The 20439-nt window shown below is 32.6% G+C and overlaps 2 protein-coding genes across 2 annotated transcripts; both read right to left on the reverse strand.

Moving 5' to 3' along the window:
* Positions 1 to 993: 993 nt before the first annotated feature.
* LOC110721384 (protease 2-like) lies at positions 994 to 10983 on the reverse strand. Its single transcript, XM_021900521.1, has 12 exons — positions 10562 to 10983; positions 8871 to 9034; positions 7312 to 7534; positions 7100 to 7238; positions 6806 to 7012; positions 6291 to 6425; positions 4929 to 5057; positions 4188 to 4603; positions 3530 to 3746; positions 2078 to 2271; positions 1541 to 1867; positions 994 to 1452 (listed from the first exon to the last, which is right to left on the reverse strand). The coding sequence occupies exons 1-11, from the start codon at positions 10927 to 10929 to the stop codon at positions 1663 to 1665; spliced, it is 2397 nt and encodes a 798-aa protein (XP_021756213.1). The 5' UTR covers positions 10930 to 10983; the 3' UTR covers positions 994 to 1452; positions 1541 to 1662.
* A 1791-nt stretch (positions 10984 to 12774) lies between these two features.
* LOC110695997 (probable root meristem growth factor 8) lies at positions 12775 to 15228 on the reverse strand. Its single transcript, XM_021873290.1, has 3 exons — positions 15057 to 15228; positions 14586 to 14643; positions 12775 to 13160 (listed from the first exon to the last, which is right to left on the reverse strand). The coding sequence occupies exons 1-3, from the start codon at positions 15198 to 15200 to the stop codon at positions 13006 to 13008; spliced, it is 357 nt and encodes a 118-aa protein (XP_021728982.1). The 5' UTR covers positions 15201 to 15228; the 3' UTR covers positions 12775 to 13005.
* Between the last annotated feature and the right edge of the window lie 5211 nt (positions 15229 to 20439).

Raw genomic sequence — 20439 nt, forward strand, 5'->3', positions numbered from 1 at the left:
ACTTTTTTAATATTCAAAACGGGGCATTTGTGTTATTATTTTGCTAAATCTGAGCTCAATTTGGTTCCTTTAGGCCCAAAATACCCCCAAAACCTTCAACGGAACCATTTTCAACACGCAAATTGATAAAAAAATATTATAAAATGGACACATCGTATAGAAACTAAATGTATTTTAAGGTTACAGTGTAGATTTCTCAAAAAGGGAGGGCACATCGTAGAAAACGGAAAATTGGAGGGTTATAATGTAGAAAAACCCCAAAAAAAAAACTTTAATTCAATGCATGTATAATAATTGAAGGTTGTTTGGTTCACTTTCCTCCAGTTTAATTTCTACTACAATTGCATTTAATTTTCACCTCTTTTTCTCCTCTATAAACTATTCATATGCCAATATATATTAAAAAAATAATTATATATATTGTATACTTATTAATAAACCGTACATTGCACGAGCCAGAAGGCTAGTTAAATTTATGTGCTTGTTTCTTGTTAAAAAAAACAAAACAAAAAAAAAAAGTTCCTCGTATATCAAGAAACCCTTTTGTAAAGCTTATTTTGAACAATTTGCTAGAAGTTAATGAATTGTAGTCCTCTTTGGGACTATTTTCATTCAAAAAAACACTTTTCTTAATTCAAATTCCCTTATTTTCAATTTTTAATGAGAAGAACAAAAAGGATTATCCCTACCTTTTTAAAAGTATGTGATAACAAATAATTCTTATGAATAATGTGTGGACAATTATACCCTCTAAAATGTTTTTTACTTATTAACCCTTATTAATCCTAATTGCTCTCTTTTATGAACTCTTAAAAAAGGGTGCGGACCTTTGTATCCTTAAAAATATTTGTTTATGTATTTTCCCTCACTAATGATTCCTAAATTTGTGATATAAGGTCAAATCGAAAGCACTCCCCGGACATCACTATTTATGTTGCGTACATCGTACTCATTTGCTACCCTAGTAAACGTATAATAATAAAGCTCATAAAATACTTCGGCCAAGGGACTGAAAATCAGAGTCAATAAAATATACACTCTTATAGTCTTATCATAGTTTTGTAGTGATAATCAAATGCTTAAATTCAACTCTCACAAAAAAGAATATTGATCACCATGGAGTCACAGTCAACGCCTTCAAAATGATCTTCAAAGTCCTTAGAATCAGGATTTGGACAACGCTTGAAAAGCCAAGTAGTTTGCACAAATTGCTGTAGTGTAATTGTGTAAACCAGAAACTTGGTTTCTTACAGTCGGAATCAGCAAAACAACAGTATACCTGTGAACCTGTAACATATACTGTAAAGTGTGATCTGCAAGCTTGCTCCCGCAGTCCCGCTATCATTGAGATCATTTTTATAGAGCTCCATAAATTAATTCTCAACGTGAATTTCTTCTTTCCACACTAACAGAGCAACCATCTTCAATAAACACTTGCCAGACTTTAGGCTTCTACAAGAAAACAGGGAAACATGATATCACAGCTTTTAGAGTTATTTCCAGTAGAGTGTAATAGTAAAAGATGCAAGTGCATAATTACCAGTTGGCGACCTCCACAACATAAAGAAGTTCTCATGGCAATAGGCAACAGTCCGGACTTTTAGAAGTATCTGATAACACGTGGAAGGATAGATCTTGAAAACAAATTCCCCCAGCACGAGCCTAACGTTTGGAGTTATCTAGCAATCCCATAACCTTAATCAGAAATGCATATTCATAAGCCTTTTCCTCAGATTGCCCAAAACGGCCTCCTTCGCCAAAATGTCCTCCATACATTTCAGTCTTCAAGATGACAGCACGAGAGCAGCTTGTACATGTTTCTTCTCGTACTTTAGCCACCCATTTTGCAGCTTCCCATACTCCAACCCTGAGATAAACACAATCACACATCAATCAGTACTCCAAAGTCACTGGTCATGTCCCGTCAATTAAAAAAAAGTCATTGGTCATATCTTTGTCACGTGCTCATATTAAAAAATACTAAGCAATGCTTATCTGTATTTCTGTTTTGGGGGGATGGATTGATGTTTTGGGAGGGAGAAAATCACGATATGATGGAAGAGACAATAAAACTTACCTTGAGTCATTGAATGCTGCAGTGACAAGCATTGAAGGATAGCAAAGTCCCTTATTTATATTGTCATAAGGAGAGTATTCCATAATTTTCTCGAATTGAGATTCAATTTTAGGATTTCCGAATTCATCATAATCCAATATGGTTAGAGGCAAGCTGTCATCCATCAATGTGTTGCATACATCAAGGAAAGGAACCTGATATGCAAAGAATTTGATCAATATTGGATGTACAAATTCTAGAATTATATGCTTGTCAAAAAGCTTTGATGCAATGTAGTCTGTCTACATCTAGCAGAATAAATTCAAAAAAGCCAAAGATTGCAACAGATTATGAAGCATATGAAAGTAATCGGTAAACATGATAACTAGTATGTTGCCATCAGCCATCAACACAGCAAAAGTCACGTACTGTTTCTTCCATTGCTATTTTAACAGGAACACAGCTACCTCCATCCTTAGGGGTTACTTGGTCAGCCTACATAATCTCACTCTGGAAGTCTGGACCCTTCATACCACAAAGTGCTTAACAAAACAAATGAACCCAAAAGATGAATCTTTGATCTATCCAGATGTCTTAGCTCTTTTAGCTCACCCTATATCCTTCTTGCAATTAATTGAACCAAACCAACACGAGGTAAATAAAAAATTCAAATGATCCTCCGATTCATAATAGTACCTCTTTTGTTTTAGTCATTATTTTTAGTGTCATCAAAGTAAAAAGTTTGACCATACATTGTGATTTGTATGCATGAAAAACATCGTGTGGGATCTTGTTCGATTCATTTCAATGTGTATTTTCATAATATCAACTATTATAATTTTAGCTAATATATAGTTATAGATATTAACAGTCCAATATTTACATTGGAGACCACACAAAATGCAAGTGAGTAGAAAAATAGATGTAGTACAAATCACCCCTGAAAATACATTGACAATAACTATAAAGACTGTACTACTTATAATAGATTTGTATCAAAATTTATTCCATAGTCTTGTCTTTTAAAATAACTTATCACAAATGATGAGATAATACAATGGTCAAAGTTCTACCCTGGAAAACATAGCTGCCTTAATCCATTAAACCCCCTAATTCCCAAGCAGAAGAGTCAGTATTATGATTCAATAACTGCAGGACTACGGCAAGAGGGAAATTTTGTGTTGCAACTACAATACTCCTTAATCAAAATAAAATCATACTACTAATTTCACCATAGTTATAGCTTTTATTACAAGTTATTTGAAGATGCTCCACTAGTTTGCACTGGCTAAAGCTTAAAAGCTAGGTGAATCTAGACCTCTCTAAAATTTCATCCACAACAAGATGCATGCTGGCTGTAATTATTAACTTCACAAGGAGCTTCTTCTGAGTAATTCACTTTTTATAAACACATCTGACAAAACAGAGGAAACATAACCTCAATAGGAATGATGAAGAAATGACAATCAGTACCTTTAAAATCACAGCACAAAAGAGATCAGGATGAAAATTGATAGCAGCACCCACAAGCAGAGACCCGGCACTAGTTCCAATGGCAGCAAGCCTACCTTTTGTAGCATAGCCCTCATTGACTAGATACTTACCACATGAGACAAGATCGTATATAGAGTTTATCTTATTAGCTCCACTTCCATATTGATGCCAGGAAGGATCAGGACCACCTCCACCCCTGCTCATAAAAAATATCTAGCCTTCAGTTCTTAATCAGTAAAAAGGAGTGGGGGGGGGGGGGGGAGACACTACCAAATAGAACGTAGATATTTTCTGCAATAATTTAACTTGACAATTATGCCAAATCTACAAAATAGTGAGGCACTAAACAATGTACAATCCAGAGTAGCCTGGTCATATTAGAAAGTCACCCATGACCAACATTCAGAATGTAACACAGTTTTTACACACAAGGAGATTCAGGGTTCAATGAGAAGGAAGCCAAAGCACAGTGCTCCTTCTGCCACAGCATAGAGGGTTGAGGGTGATTCTGGGAACCTACTATAATATAACTATATAAGTATCTATCATTGAAGCTACCAATCAAGACTCATTTAGACTAAAATGACACCATATTTAGATAATAGTATAATAGTACACCTCAAGTACATGAACAAACCTTACATCAGCAAATGCTACTACCCATCCACAGTCAAGTAAGCTGAGGCGATCTGAGGACCAGCTTTTATCTAAGACTTCGCCATATGCACCATATGCTTCAAGGATCCCAGGAGACTGTCCCTTGTGATGCATATCTTTTGAGTATACTATGGTTAAAGGAATCTTGGTACCATCATGGGAAATGACCTCATGTATTTCGGAAGCATAATTCACCGAAAATTCGTTCCAGCTGTGTGATTTTTCTACCTCTTGTCGCTTGCACTTATCATTTCTAATGTTTGATAGTGGTTCACCATCAATACCAAATTTTGATGAGTCGGCAAGTGCACTTTCAGTAGCATACGACACCTCTTCTTGGTGAACAACATTAAAGCTACGTGTAGATAAGTCATATTCAACTACTAAATCAGGCATCTGCAAGTAAATGGAGAAGCAGAATGTATTAAACAAACTGCATTGGATATAAATGGAGAGGCAAACCACTTTATTAGTTCCATGAGCATTGGAAAGTGAAGCCATTACAAATTCACTGATAAGTAGTCATATGGATTGCGCACTCGATAGAGAAGAATGAATACTACATGTTTTTCCAGAAATTTCTATTGTAAAGCTGGTTGTACCTCTCTCTCTCTCTCGTACTATGATATGTACTATAACATCAAACTAGCGTAAAATAAGAAAAAATATTAAATAAGTCAAAAATGCAAGACCTTCCTTTGAGGTTAATCAGAGGCTATACCACAGGAGAGGAAAGAAGCACGCGGTACACTGAGGCCATGTAGTCATGGTTTGATCCCGGGGCCATTGTGCACAGCTCAGAGGGTATAGGGAAAGTCCAAGGATTCAAATCTTCAATCTCCACGATGCGCTGAGGAAAACCCATACTGTAAATATTAATATAAGATTTATGTATGGATAAGAATGTTAATTTGAAAATCAAAGATGCGATCATAAATGAACTATTATACACTCCGTGATACATATTAAATGCCGTGTGTATCAACAAGACTAAGCCCATATGAGGGCTGAGGAGTGACAGCAAAGCATGGGAATAGATAAATTGACAAGAGGTTAACTAAAAAGAGGTGTGAAACAGTATAGTCATTAATTCATTATAGCGCATCATAAGATGCCAATTTGACAATCGAAAAAGAAATAAGTGATGTTAACCAAAGAAATGAATTCATATTAAAAATATGGAGTTTAGTCAAAAGATCCAGTGCTAAAAATTACACACTTTAAGGGAGAAGGAGCATACAAAATGCTCTAGCCAAGGTTTAGCAAATAATATACAAAACTAGGTCAGAATATCGACTGAGATCCTTATCAGAGCCTAAAAATGAACAAAATATATATGAAAGGGGGGATAATATTAATGGCCTATTGACTGACTGGCAATTTTATGAATTAATCTAAGCTCATTCTCTATGATCTCTATAAATAAATTATAGATTAATCAGTCTCCAAACTATATTATTGTTGACTCCTAATCAAACAGAGCATGGAATTGCATAGAGAAGTATTGCTTGAGTCCTCAATCCTATCTCCTAATACCATACAGGAAGGTCAAAGCCTAACCTAATGCTCCCTTTCACTCTTAGAGGTGAAAAGCCATAATGGTTTACCTTACCCTAAATGAACATGGTTCTAAGTACAAACAAAGCTGAAGCAATTGAAGGGTCAAGGTAAACCAAGGTTCTCCTCAAGCTTCTTACCACACCTTCCAGGATTTTTGACCAATGTAAAATTGTTAAAGAATTTGTTCTTTATTCCATTATACTATAAAATTGTCTTCCATAAAAGATTCAAAAGACTACAAACGAGATAGTAGAGAGAAAATGATGACATTATGTGAAGCTGTTGAGAACTCGGGGTACTTAAATTTGGTCAATGGATATGATTTAACTAATGCACCGATTTACGATATTATTTTGGCTAAATTACATTCAAATGTTAATGGAAGGAAAATTAAATTTACAATCTAGGACATGATATGCAATATTTGAAAATGTCTTTGGGCCCCCAAGAAGCTAATTTATAAATTTATCCCAAATTGCAATAAGCGATTTCGTTGTGCATGCATGTTTGGCATATCTAGTACCTTGTTGTTGACATCAATAGGCAGATTAACAGAACAAATCATAGAAGAGCCCTCCTTGTCATAATAAAGGACCAAATTCTTATCAAAAACGTCCATATCCTGCAAGCTGGTTCCCTTTTTGGGCAGTATAATATTCTGAAAAGAAAGGCACATCAATCACTATATAGGGCAATATATTCTGAAAAGAAACGGCAATATATTCTGAAAAGAAACGGCAATATATTCTGAAAAGTTTGGATCCTGCAACCTATATTGTAACCTTTATTTTTTTTTTTGGCAATATAGGTTTTGTTTAATAATAATAATCTATCATAAACAATATGTTGCTTAGAAGATTCCTCTGTGCCCCTTTTGGATTTCAGTAACAAACATCCATTTTCATATCCTGGTTAGTTATAGTTATAGGTCAGTGGGACAAGCAACTTTATAGGACTATTGACTATATATTTTACAAGGAAATAAGCCAGGCGTTCTTTGAAAAAGAAAGCTTTGATAGTGTAAGGCTAGAGAATGACCTGCCAATCAGCAGAATTTATATCTTCAACTCTGCAGATACCAAGATAAAAGTTTCCACAATGTAGCTTCTCAACCTCTACTGAAGGATGATTTGTAAGAACATAGAAAAAACCACGGTGATGTTCCAAAAAATACTGCACACCATGGACACGTTTATGCACTCTGTGGAGACTATCAAATGGATTTGCTGCATCAATGACATAGACCTTTAAAACAGAAGATGTTCCAAATTAGGGTGCATAATAGAATTCAGACATCAGAAAAGAAATGAGCATACATGGATTCCATCACACCTCTGAAGAAGACCTTGAGTTAGAGTTTATTGTAACAAACTTGCCATCCTTTGAACAAGTAATATCCACACAAAACCTAGAATCTCTCTCTGTAAATACTATTTTTTCTTCATTTGACCCCAAATATGTACAAAATACCCTGGAAAATGAGGGTGAAAACAATCCAGCAATCCAGAACTGAACAAATGTAAAAAAGGATGGGAGGAACTTACCTGTATGGTCTCTGGTTATCATCAGCAACGGTATAGAACAGAGCAGATCCGTCTTGAGCCCATGCCAGGCTAACAACTGCATCAGCTTTAACACTTGAGATGATATGACCATATCTCAAGTCTTTCACCTGAAGGGTGAATTGCTCAGAGCCATTTTTATCAAGAGTATATGCCAGAAAGTTGTGGTCAGGTGAGACCCGACAAGCACCCACATGAACATAACCTGAAGAATGAAATGAACTAGTATTTTAATGAAACACAGAACCCCTTGAAGTTAATGACGCCATAGATGAGAGAAAAATCCAGCACAGGAAACATGACAAACAGAACAACAACAGCAGAAATAAAGGAACCACCAAATCAACATGAGCCATAGCATACAGCAATAAATAATTATATTATTAAGAAAAAAAAAATAGCAGTCCTAATTTGAAAATTGTGTTTTGCTTTTGCCATGCAGAAGCAACAAACACATGCACTTCCTTCCCACTAGGAATATTTTACTTGTAATTCAATCATGGTAGAAAGCTACCCAACTTTCAAGGTTTCTGCTAGAAACTTGACAACTGGAAATGAGATATCTCACTTGGGAAGGTTTATACAGAAGTGAGCCAGAGGCGAATAAGTGATTGCCTGCAGGGAGCCATGAGGCACTTAACAGATCATGCTCAAGAGGAGCAGCTCACTGGTTCAGATTATTAATTGTGGAGGTCAATAATAACCTTAAATTTTTTACGTAGTATATAAAAGTTTAGAAAATGTAATTTTCTCTAATATAAACATCCTCGGTTCAGGTTTATAAGCAATAATTGGAATTTGACACTATTCACACACTCTCCTTTGACCATCTTTACCGATTTATACTTGAGGGAAAACATAGTCATGTGGGATCTTGTTAGATCTGTCATAGTAAATACATCATAATATTAATCATTCATAATTGTTACTGATATGTTATTAAAAATTAAAATGTGCATTGGCAAGTGTGAAACTCCCAACTTTGCAATTTAAAAAGAACGGAGGAAGTATACTGATGAATAACTAGTTTATACTAAAGGCATAAGCTTCAATGAAGTATACCAATGAAAAACTAGTATACCATAAACTAGGTATCATCCTCATTTAGTGACATTTACGAGCTTCAAAGCTAATTGTTAATAGAGTCACGTATCATTCTGTCTATCCTAACATAAATTATAAGGGCCTTCACTAGCATCACAACTTTATTTCAAAAATTTTGCTTTCACTGTTATCTCGGTCACTTAGCAAGCACTCTAGCCGACTGAACATCAATTACAATAACCTCAACAAGCATCAGACCCAATAAAATTAACAACAGTTCAACCTTTAGCATATAAAATGATCACGACTTGTAATTTCATAATAATAAACAACTTCAATGCAGCTCTTCTTTTTATATGACACCAAGCTAACCAGTACGTCAAGTTCAATATTATTCCCCTTTTGCTTTTCTTTTTGTGTGGTGTGTGCAGAGAGGGGGGGGGGGTGTTCACTTTTACTAGGTTTCTGTGCTTGAAACTAGATACGTAAGAGCTTACCATATTTTTTCGCAATCTCATTCCAATCAAGCAAAATCTCCTCCCTTTTAAATCCTTGTTTTATGATACTAAATAAGCTTCCTAGACCTGTAGATTCTTCTGTATCTAGTCTTCTACACAAAATAGGGTATTCTTTCCCTTCTGGAATGTGTTGGTAGTAGAGCCTGGGAATAACAGCACAATAATCAGACATTAGGGTATTGAAGTAATTTTTCATTTGATCTTTATACAGATACTTAATAGCTGAAAAATGTACCAACAAGACAACAATATTTCGAGTGATGTCATGCTATCAGGTGAGAGGTAAAATAAAACTTCTTTGATCACTCATACACTCTCAAGCACATGTTCTCCCAGAAAAATGTAACTAATAGGTAAAATCACATTTATACTAATGAACTCCAATGGGCTACAGTGTTGTATACAGACTTCACCTCCGATTCGTTAAGCCACACATTTCATGACAAGACGATGCTCATTGAATCATTGTAGCAAATTAGCAATAAATAGAAGATGCAAACAATATTTCAGGCGCCAATAGTGCTAGAAAACCCATGATGGAATAGTCTGAAAGCTTCTTTCAGACAGGAGAATGTTTCAAGTAGGGAATATAAACACACCTAGGACCCCAAACAAACACAAAACATTTTACATAACACTTTATCGCAAGTTGATACTGTTATAATACTTGCTACCTTATATTACATTATCAATCGTAAATAACCTACTTTGACCCTTAATTGTTCGCTATTAGACTCCACTCGCTATAATGTCTAGATTAATCACTAGAGTTAAAAGAAGTAAGTAACTTGAAATATTTATAGAGTTAAAATTCTGTTAATGAGTGTTATATGGAAGGTAATGGATGGAAAAAAAAATACCATATATAAAATAGCCATTAAATTGAACTGGAAAACGGAGAATTATAATACTGGTACAAATTATATAACCATATTCCATACAGTTGAGACAGAGTACAGGAAAGATGAAATCTGCTCCCATGCTTGGGAATGAGCAAGCTGCCCAAAATTCCGCTTACAAAGTTACTTAAATGTAAAACCACTAAGTCTATTAGCATCACGAAAAACCATCCATTGCCATTACCTTTGGTGTTGGGCAAGCTGCCCAATCTAAGCTATAGCTTTTCATTTCTCATACCAAGACTAAGTCCCCAATTTGAATGTAGAAGGGCTCAGAAAGTCGGAATACAAGAGAAGAAAATTTTAAACCAAACATTCAAAGACCACATACTCAATTATTAGAACTTGACCATTTGGTTAAATGCACAATGTAATGTTCCACATTGAACAATCATAGAGCTGTATGCTGATCATCAAATACAAAAACAATTTATACAAACAAACCAATTTACCATTATACAATTACCTCTAACAAAACTACTCAAACTACATAAGCAATCAATTACATCAAGTAATTCCACTTCCCTCCTTAATTGACCTGCAATTATACCCGAAACGAATGCCAAACATAATAAAATAAAATGAAGACAGTACAATACCCAACTACCCATTATACCAAACCACATAGAATCAAACAACTGAAACAAACAAACAAAGCTTATGAACATAATTCAATACCAAATTATCAAAACAATCACCAAACACAAATTAACCAAAAGGGAATCTTCAAAAACAAGAAAATCGAAAAGGGTAATCGAGAAAACAACGAACCAAGGGCCCCAACGTTCAGGAGGAGTAGAAATTTTGGCGGGAATCCGACTACACATCTCAGAGAAAAGCTTCCTTTGAAAAACCCTAGTATCAGCCATGAAAGCTTCAGCATAAGAGTTCTCTTGAGAGAGAAAATTGACGAAATCTGGGTCGTTGATGTTGGACATCCAGTGGTAAGGATCGTTCCAAGAGCGGCCATGAACAGTGACTTTGAATGGGAGTTTCTTTGGAAATGGTGGGTCAATTGAAGGGTAATTGAAATGGGGTTTGCGATTACAGAGAGTGGAGAAGAAGGTGATTGAAATGGCGGGAAGGAAGCGGAGAGAGATTGGGATGAATTTGGGTTTGAATAGGAGAGAGAGTGACATTGCAAGGTTGAAGGTTTAAGGAGTTTTAGTTTTGGGGTTATATCGTTGACAACTGAGTTCTGTTGCTAAATACTCCTATTGGTGCGGGTTTGCGACTGAGCAAGTCCAAAAGGACTCTTTCTAACATGACTCACTTGAACACGAGGCCTGCGGCATATAGGTTTGTATGACTCAATGCATGATAATTTTACACTTATTTATACTGTACAATTGATGGTAAAATACTAAAATCAAAGATATTTGTTTTACACTGTAACTATTATTAAAACTGGTAATGTTGATATTATTGATGGACACATGTTGAATTCATATGAAAAATGTTCTTATCTAAATTATTTTATTTTTAATAGGATCTTGGAAGCGAACGCTTTTTGCCTGTCCTTCGAAGCGTTAGAGAAGCATTTAAAATATTTTCTAAAGTGGTATTAATTTGGAAGTGCATGTCAAAAGATCGATGTAATTAATGTTTGTTGAAACTCATTGTAAACCTACTTGTGAGTGCTACACATTGGAGAAAGGGTAGAGTTGAACCCACTTTATAAAGTAGATGAGTTACTCCTACTATAATTGGTTTTAGTATAGAACTTTTTTAGGCTTGTGTGTGGACCAAACTCTCTTCATCCTCGTTTGGGTTGCCCAGACCCAGCCCATTTCGTATTATCTCAAACTTTAGCATGGTATTAGAGCACTCACAATGGTGGGGAGCACCCTCCCCACAACTCTCCCTCTCTCCTCCATTTGAGCTATCTCACCATTGTAGGAGGTGACTCATGGGTAACCCATAGGTTGGGGATGCCCTCTCTGGCGGGTCACCTGACGCCTCGGCCCACGTGAAGCTCAGCTCATCTTTTCAATTTTTTTTGTCATATTGTGAATTAAAACGGCACTAATAAATCATGGTGGGGGTATTGATAAAAGTATGAGAGAGAGTAGTGGGGTTACTCACCATTGTAGGAAAAATAAGGGAGTGACTTAAGAGAGTGACTCAAGATAGTGGAATATGATGTGGAGGGAGAAAAGTAGGGAAGAGAAAGTAGCGAGCCACTCCACCATTGTGGGTGCTCTTAGAGCTCAGGTTACTAGTCTCTTCTAAACTAGGTATTTAATCACGGTTGGCCTGGATAAGGATTTACCTCGACAAGATGCTTAATGGTTCAACTCTAATCTTACGATCACCAATTACTTTTTATACAGAACTTATTTTGGAATTGCTTGCGGATCAAACTCTCCTCCTCCTTGTTTGGATAGCCCGACGTCGCCCCTGGGGCGTTTATTAGCTTTTGTGTTTATAATATTATCCTTTTTTCCTTTTAAGTTCTAGGACTACGTAATAGTTTCTTTCAAAAAACTTAATTAACTCCTTTAATTTCTCAATTGGTACTTGGGTTGTGTGGCTATCAAACCATGTTAAATTCAAGAACAATAGGAGAAAACGACTTAGTCTTGCATTGATGATTACGATAAATATATATACACAATATAAGAGACCTAACTTGTCTAAAACTCTTAACCAGATAAACTTGATAAATATACAATACTAACATATATAAAACCAACCCGAATTCTAATAAACCAGGCCAAGTGGTGCGAAAACCATTTCCCTTGATCAAACGTACAACTACAACTGTTAATTAACTAACAATGACATGATTAATTGAAATATCGTTAATTGGAAGTAAGTATTCATTACTATAAAGTTCCGATTTTTATTTATTCCAAGACTTTGACTACTTTGACATGTACATAATACATTATGGAAGATTATACAAAGTACTAATTCGTATGATAAAGTTGATTAAGACCATCTAATTAAAAAATTAATTATAATATTATTAGTACTGAAAAGTTAAACGACATAGAATTACATAGTAAACATATATATATAGTTAATCTTCCAAAATGCCGGCTCTAACCTAAGCTTTACGAAGACAAGCTCCCCTATTTTGCTAATTACAATAGTTTTTTCTTCTACCAAAATTGTGACCTAATATTAATTAAAATAAATATTGGTCTAAGTTTTTTTTTTTTTTTTTTGTTAATTCCCCTAAATTATGCAAACGTAAAATTAGCCATGTTTTATGGATGAAGGGATTTATTGTGAATGGGTCGTCTTCTTCGGACTCTCCGATAATCCATGGTGAATAACTCGGTTGGGTCATGAACTTCTTCCCATTCTCTCCATTTATCTCCTGTTATTTGCATCATATTTACATCTTTCTTTTGCAACTCACCTGAAAGTTAGGAAAATGACATATTTAATCATAAGATCACTTAATAGTTACATGATAGTATATGCTTCTAACTACAAAAAAACCGTACCTCATTGCTAAATACTACTCCATCCCTCCGTCCTTTTATTAGAAACTCATTTTAAATATTTATTACTCACATAATAAAAAGAAATAGGACTCTAATAAACGGACAGAGAGAGTACGTACTACATATAATAATTTCTAGTTGCCATACTAAAATGAAGAAAAAAAATAATCGTCTATTTCCAATATATAATGTTTGAACACAAGTTTAAGTGGACACACAAGTACGTGTTAGAGAAAAAAATAATAATTTAACGTTCATTAATCGATATACTTATTTGCATGCGCATAAACGCATTTGTGTAAAGCGTTGTGCCACTTTTTGAATATAAAATATAATCAAATTTCTTTTATTTTATTTTATTGTAACTAAATAAGTGAAAACTTCCATTAACTCGACAAAAAAGGGTTTTTGCTAATAATATGATATAGGTTGGCCTAAAATCAAGTTTTATCAAGCACTATATTAAAAGTCAAATTAATTTTATACAAGTATTGAATATTGATGTATTATATTGCATGATGAATAGCCAGAAAAGTAGGAGTAACTACCACCCTTTTGGGAGATTTTGAAACAGATGTGATGTCTATTTGTAGGAGAGAAAAAAAAAAGGCTACATAGTACTTATAATTAATTAGTTAAGTAAGTACAAGGTGGAAATAAAACCACCTCGGACGACCTATTTAATTGCTTCTTCAACTTGGCTATAAAGTATGCGGAAGATTTATATACAACTCTCTCACAGCCCCTAAGATATCATTGCTTTTATTACAAAGTTTGATTACCCGTAAAAGAAATTGAAACGATTCAAAAATAACACGGTTGCAGATTATATATGTATAATATAGAACGATTTAATTGGATATGTTTTGGTACAAAGAACCATGTGCCATTGTAGATTTGTAGTTTATATTGAGTACGTAGTTCATTTATATGCTACTCAATCTTATTAATCATCACTATCTATCTATCGTTCAAGAAAATGCATGATATGCTTATCCATATAACAGATTTAGTTTTAATATAAATATCTTCATTGATCATTTTCACTCTCTAGGTAAACTATAATTCGAAGTATTAATGTAATTAACAAAGAAATACTTCTTTGTCAAAAAAAAAAAAACAAAGAAATACTTTTATATATTATATGATAATATGAATATACTCGTATAAATTTTGCTACATTACCTTAATTTTTTTACAATATATTTACTACGTACGAAGTATGACATTACATTTCAGACTACTTGATCAGAGAATTTAAACAATAATGTTAAAAGTTTTGCAGCAATAATTTTGATGTAAAAAAGAAAAAAAATAAAAAATAAAATCGCACGTACCTAGAATTTCATTCTTTGCCTTCATATGTGACTCAACATGTTTACTAGTCTTAGTAACCTGCTTATTGAAAATGAAAAAAAAGGTCATACATATGGCAAAAATTAACGCAAAGAATAAATATTCCATTGGAAATTTTACACCAAGAAGAAAAAAATGACAAAGAAAAACTTTCAAATACGGAGTTATTAAAATTGATGGATAGATTATTATTGATGTACATTAGTACATACATGAGCAAATTGTATAATATTCAAAATAATACTCAACGTCAAATATATTGATATTCGTCCTAAGACTTGTAACAATTTAATTTCATTCTAGGTGCAGTAGAGTTATTTTGATGTTTAGGGAGCCACAATGACTAACGAAGTAGCAAAGGCATACGCCCTTATATTAGCTTGTATGTAATAAGTGATAATAAGATGTACATATTGAGTATATGTATGCAATGCAATAACCTTTGTACGTACCTTTTCCACGGCGTTGAGCTTCCTAGGAAGTGAAGTGAAAGAAGGATGAACACCATGAAGTTGGAAAGAAGTACAAGGTTTGAGCAAAAGAGAGTAGAAAAAGCACAAAAAGATAGTTATCTTAAGAACAAGTTTGTTATTCATTTTAACTAGATAGTTGTTTATGTTTTGTTTAGGAAATGAGAATACATATTGTGTAGATATAATAAGGGGGTGTATATATATAGAAAGAATACAAAAATCCATGAAATAGGGAATGTAGGAGAAGTTGGTTAGGTATTGCAAGGGGACAAGCCAAACAAGAGAGAGACAAACACAAAACACAAAATGGAGAGAGTTCCAAAACAAATGTAAGTTTCAATATAACTCAAAGTTGTATTCAATTAATTCCTTTTTAGAAGTTATCATCAAACCATTTGGGTTGGTTTTGTCTTGCGTGCCCTTTGTCTTGTTTTGTGTTTAGAGCCTTTGCATTTGCTTTCGTGGGGCGGTTGTTTTCCCTTCTTTCTTAGCTTGTTCAAATATGCTTTACATGTACTAAGTACGGATTAATATTTGTTTGTGTAATTGGTAAATATACGGGAGGGGTATCGTGCGTGTCTTGAGATATATACCTGATCGAGACCTCCATTTAATCTTGACTACATTCAAGTCTTTGTGGTTCTATACTTCTATATAAGCCCCAAACATGTATGGGAATTAAAATATATGTAGTGCGAAATATTTGTTATTTAAGGGTGTATTGTGTTCTACTACATACGGTTACATCAAAGTAGATCTTAGTATTTTGAGTATGTCAAAATATTTGTTATTTATGTTTGAGTATATCAGTGTTTAACAAAGTAGTGGTGAGTACTAATTTTTACAGTAGATTTTAAGACGGTGTTCTTTACAAGAATAACCGATAATTATTACATGTTGAGGTAACTAACTACACCTCAAATTTTGGAATTTTTTAAGTGAAAACTATATGATATTTGCATAGCTACGTATAATGCATAAGTACAGGGCCGTCTCCGAAAATTTGGTGGCCCTGTTCTAACTATTAAAATTGGACCCTTCAATATAAATTATAATTATAAAAATGCTTTATTTTTTTTAGTACAGTACTACAAATTATTATAGAGTTAAAATATTCATATTACTAAGTTTAATTGTAATTCCATAAAACAACAAACAAAAACTTTTTATTTAAAAAGTGTCATCCTTCTAATATATTTTTAAGCAAAATCCTTTTTTATAATTTCATAATCAATTTAATTTTGTTTTGGAAATAAAAAGGCAAAGTCGAAGATTTAGGATGAATTTTTAGGTTTTAGTTTGAAAATGGTGGTATTTTATAGGAAGTCGGGGAAGAAGGTGAATATATAAGGTTATGATTCTTTTTTAAAAAATTATGCGCCCTTGATTTTTGGGGGCCCTGTTCTGTGTGTGAGAAAAAACATGTCTAAAGAGTAAAGACGGGCCTAGATAAGTACTTTTATGTACAAGTAGTAGTAAATGGGATTAAGAAAGTGATAAATTTATGGTTCATTTGTACGTTTACATTTTCAAAGTATTAACAACTTTATGAGATGATGAAGAGGATAGTAATTAGCTACTCTAGAAATTTAAAAAAATAATTACCTTTTTCTAGTTGTTATGGAATGTTAGATACATCTATAAATAAATTTAGTGAAATTCTGAGAAGTAGGGTTATTTGTCAAGATGTGAGAGATTTCTTCCTGTAAAAGATGACTTCTGCCTTGGAAAACTACTAACAGTATAGATTTACAAGTAACACCATCGCATGATTATTTATATTTTATTATGAATAAGATTTGGGGAGGATCCAAGATGATGGTGAGAAAAATAGAACTTTTTCTTATTTATAGTAGTATAATTTAGATTGAAATAGTAGTCTTTGATAATGTTATGAGAATGGGAATGTTGCAAAGTTTGAAATAATGGATTGTTTATAGTGTTAGGTGTTACTAAGAATGTTAAAAGAATTATGGAATCACTAAGATATACTTGAGATTTTTGAGATACATATAAAATACACATTCACGATTACAGAGAATAATATCAAAGAAAATCAATCATACAATAATCATTTATGATATCATGATATCAAAGCTTTTGAGAGATATTATCATAATATCAACTTTTTAAATGTTTATAAATTTTAACATAATATTAATAGATAGATCATTAATAAAGTTGTACATTGATAAGTTTTACTACGAGTAAGTGATATTTAAGAACAGTACAAATGGTGTAACCCTGTAAATCACTTTACTGAAAAATACTTTTTAATTGTTCCATTAATATGTCACACCTTACAAGATGTTATAACTATTACACATTTGTCTCATAATACAATATTTCTTTGAAATTTTAGTTTTTATGCGGCAATTTAAAAAGTTGTAAATTCCTTAAAACTAATGATTAGAAGTACATATATGCATGCAGGGTCAGAGAGATAGAGAGAAAGAAAAAGTACTATGTGGTTGAGAATATTGAAGAGATAGAGAGATAAAGTGTTGGAAATTGATGTTAAAAGTACAAAAAAAAATAGAAAAGATAAAAACTCATCAAAAAGAGGGTAATAATGTCTAGGAACGAAAAAGATATATACAACCCTAAGGGTTGCATATAAAGAGCTAAAAATAGAAAGAATTGACAATAAATAAACATTTATTACATCGATTTACTCGTGAATTGTCGATAAATACCCAGCTTAATACTAAAAAGGAAGTATACCCTAATGTCTAAAGATAAAACCTTTAAATAAAAAGAGAGATTGTATTTTGGTTTACCTAAAATGAAAAAGAGACATTCTATTACGAAACAAAGGGAGTACTTCATAATTTCGTATGATCATTAGATTATTAAATTGTTAGAATTAGCTATTAAAAGTAAACATAGAAACGAAGAAAAAAAAAAAACATTTGATCGTTATAAACCTTTTTAGTTTGCATGTCTACACTCTACAGTGTTCAGGGGTTATTGTCTTCAAATTTCGACACAACTTAGTAGCCATTTCCAGCGTTCGTCTTCTCTGGTCTCAAAAAAGGCTAAGGATCTTCCTTAAAGTGTTTTGAGTTACAAGATAAAGTTGTACTCCTTTCCATTTTAAGAGTTAGGAAAATTTACAAATTGCAGCCATTTAAAATTCGTATTTTGTAAATTGCAGCCTTTTAAATTCTTTTTTGCAAATTGCAGTCCAAAAGTTTGTATAAATTGTAAATTGCAGCCCGATTCAATTTTTTCATCGGTTTACATGTTGAAAAATCTTCGGTTAAAGTTTTAGGGGTCATTTTAGCCCTTAGGGGCCCGAATTGAGCTCGGAATTAGCAAAAAAAAATAACGTAAGTGTCTCAAATTTACAGTTTCCTACAATTTTTGCTAATTCCGAACTCAATTCGGGCCCTTAAGGGCTAAAATGACCCTTAAAACCTTAACCGAAGATTTTTCAACATGTAAACCGATGAAAAAATTGAATGGGGCTGCAATTTACAATTTATACGAACTTTTGGGCTACAATTTGTAAAAAAAAATTTAAAAGGCTGCAATTTGCAAAATACGAACTTTAAATGGCTGCAATTTGCAAATTTTCCTAAGAGTTAATAACACTAACTATATGTATTCGGTATCCCATGTTACTCATTAAGAAAAGTTATCAATTTTGTAGATGAAAAATGAATAATAATGCTACACTTCCTTACAAAAATCTATTTTTGCATAATATGGGGATGGGCATTCTTGTCCATCTATTTTGGTGTTAAAAGAGTTTAATCTGCTTATAAAGACGATAGAAGTAAGTTTCATACTACTACATTTTTTGTAGAATAATCGTAATAATTTGACTTTTGCACTATTCATATAATTACTTTGATTATATTATATTTCTTTGTAAATAAAAAAAACAAATGTTGTGAGGTAAAAGTTGTTGGATTAGTCTTTATGTAAATTTTCATTAGATTAACTTTTCTACTTCTTACAATACTAATATAATTGCAAATATGATAGTCAAAGTTATGCATTGGCACATGTACTAACTAGACTGTTGCATTAGTTAGAGTATTGCACTTATTTTCAAACTAGTTATTGACCCGGGCGATGCCCCAGATCATCATAAATTATAAGTTTTATTAAATTAAATTAGAAGAGTTAATGTTGAACAATATTAATAACTAATTGAAAATGTAATAAGAGGTCAATAAGAAAAGTTTTACAATTAAATTAAGGAAAATGTTATATATAGGCCTCTTAAATTAAACACTATTGTATTATATAGCATTAAAGTTAAGCCAATGAAGAGTTTTTGTTAAAGATACTAAACATTAATACAATTTAATATGGTGAGAGAAGAGGGATGACACATAGGATACCATGTAGTGCATATGTGGCATATGAGTGACACATGTCATTAGCATGTTGTCTCCATGAGTTTTAATAATACTAGATGTAAGCTCGTGCGATACACGGTTCTAGTAAATCATTTTATTTAATTAAAATTTTGTATATTTATGAAGATCATTCATTAGATATATGGATAAAATTCCTAATATCATAAGATAATTTTAATTTTAACACTAAAGTTATCTTTTGTTGTTTTATTTATTTTACGTGACGCTTGAATTTAAAATTTCAAACCTTATTCACTAATTTGCTTATGTGACAATTTAAAATTTTTAATTCAAAAAAGAAATGACAAATCTCATTTTTTATTGATCAAAATAAGTCTTTTGCCTATGCGTTTATTTAATATACTCGCTCTGTTTAAAATGTAAGTCTCATTTATAACTGGTTAACTATTAAAAATTATGGGAAATCAGTCATATAAGATTTAGTTTTATTCGTCTTGATGAGTACATTATTAAAATCGAACTTTTATAATATTTGTTAGGGAGGGATTAAATATACGTAGTATTTTCCATCAAAAATTTGCATCCATATGTGTAAAAAAGATATTACTTAGATTTTTTTATTTAAATTTAAATTATTCTCTATTCTATTCGTAAAACCAAACTTTTACAATATTTTCTAGAGAGAGATTAAAGACATTTGCAATTAAAAATTTGCATGTAAAAAAAGATAATTATTATTTTTTTTTAGAAAAGATAATTATTGGTTTTTTAAAAAGTAATTTAAATTTTAATTATTCAATACCTATGTGTCAAAATTCTTAAATCCTATTCGTCACTTTTGCTTAGGTGGCGAGTAAATTTTTTAATTCTAAAATAAATTATTAATCTAATTTTTCATTGGTCGAAATAATACCTTTTCTGGCACGCCAAATGCTCCCGAAAAATGCCTACTTTATTTATATATATATATTAGATTATAGATGTAGGGATAAGCAGATAATTCCTTTAAGACGAAACACACAAGGACA

The sequence above is a fragment of the Chenopodium quinoa genome, unplaced genomic scaffold (genome assembly GCF_001683475.1).
Source record: "Chenopodium quinoa cultivar QQ74 unplaced genomic scaffold, ASM168347v1, whole genome shotgun sequence".
Lineage (NCBI taxonomy): Eukaryota > Viridiplantae > Streptophyta > Magnoliopsida > Caryophyllales > Amaranthaceae > Chenopodium > Chenopodium quinoa.

Excerpts from the sequence above, each read along its gene's own strand:
- LOC110721384 (XM_021900521.1), bottom strand. The coding sequence starts at position 10,929 with ATGTCACTCTCTCTCCTATTCAAACCCAAATTCATCCCAATCTCTCTC. Across the intron at positions 9,035-10,561 it reads CCTGAACGTTGGGGCCCTTG|GCTCTACTACCAACACATTC; the intron begins GTTCGTTGTTTT and ends TGTTATTCCCAG. Across the intron at positions 6,426-6,805 it reads TAAATTCTGCTGATTGGCAG|AATATTATACTGCCCAAAAA; the intron begins GTCATTCTCTAG and ends CTTTCTTTTCAG.
- LOC110695997 (XM_021873290.1), bottom strand. The coding sequence starts at position 15,200 with ATGAATAACAAACTTGTTCTTAAGATAACTATCTTTTTGTGCTTTTTC. Across the intron at positions 14,644-15,056 it reads AGCTCAACGCCGTGGAAAAG|GTTACTAAGACTAGTAAACA; the intron begins GTACGTACAAAG and ends TTCAATAAGCAG. Across the intron at positions 13,161-14,585 it reads GGCAAAGAATGAAATTCTAG|GTGAGTTGCAAAAGAAAGAT; the intron begins GTACGTGCGATT and ends CCTAACTTTCAG.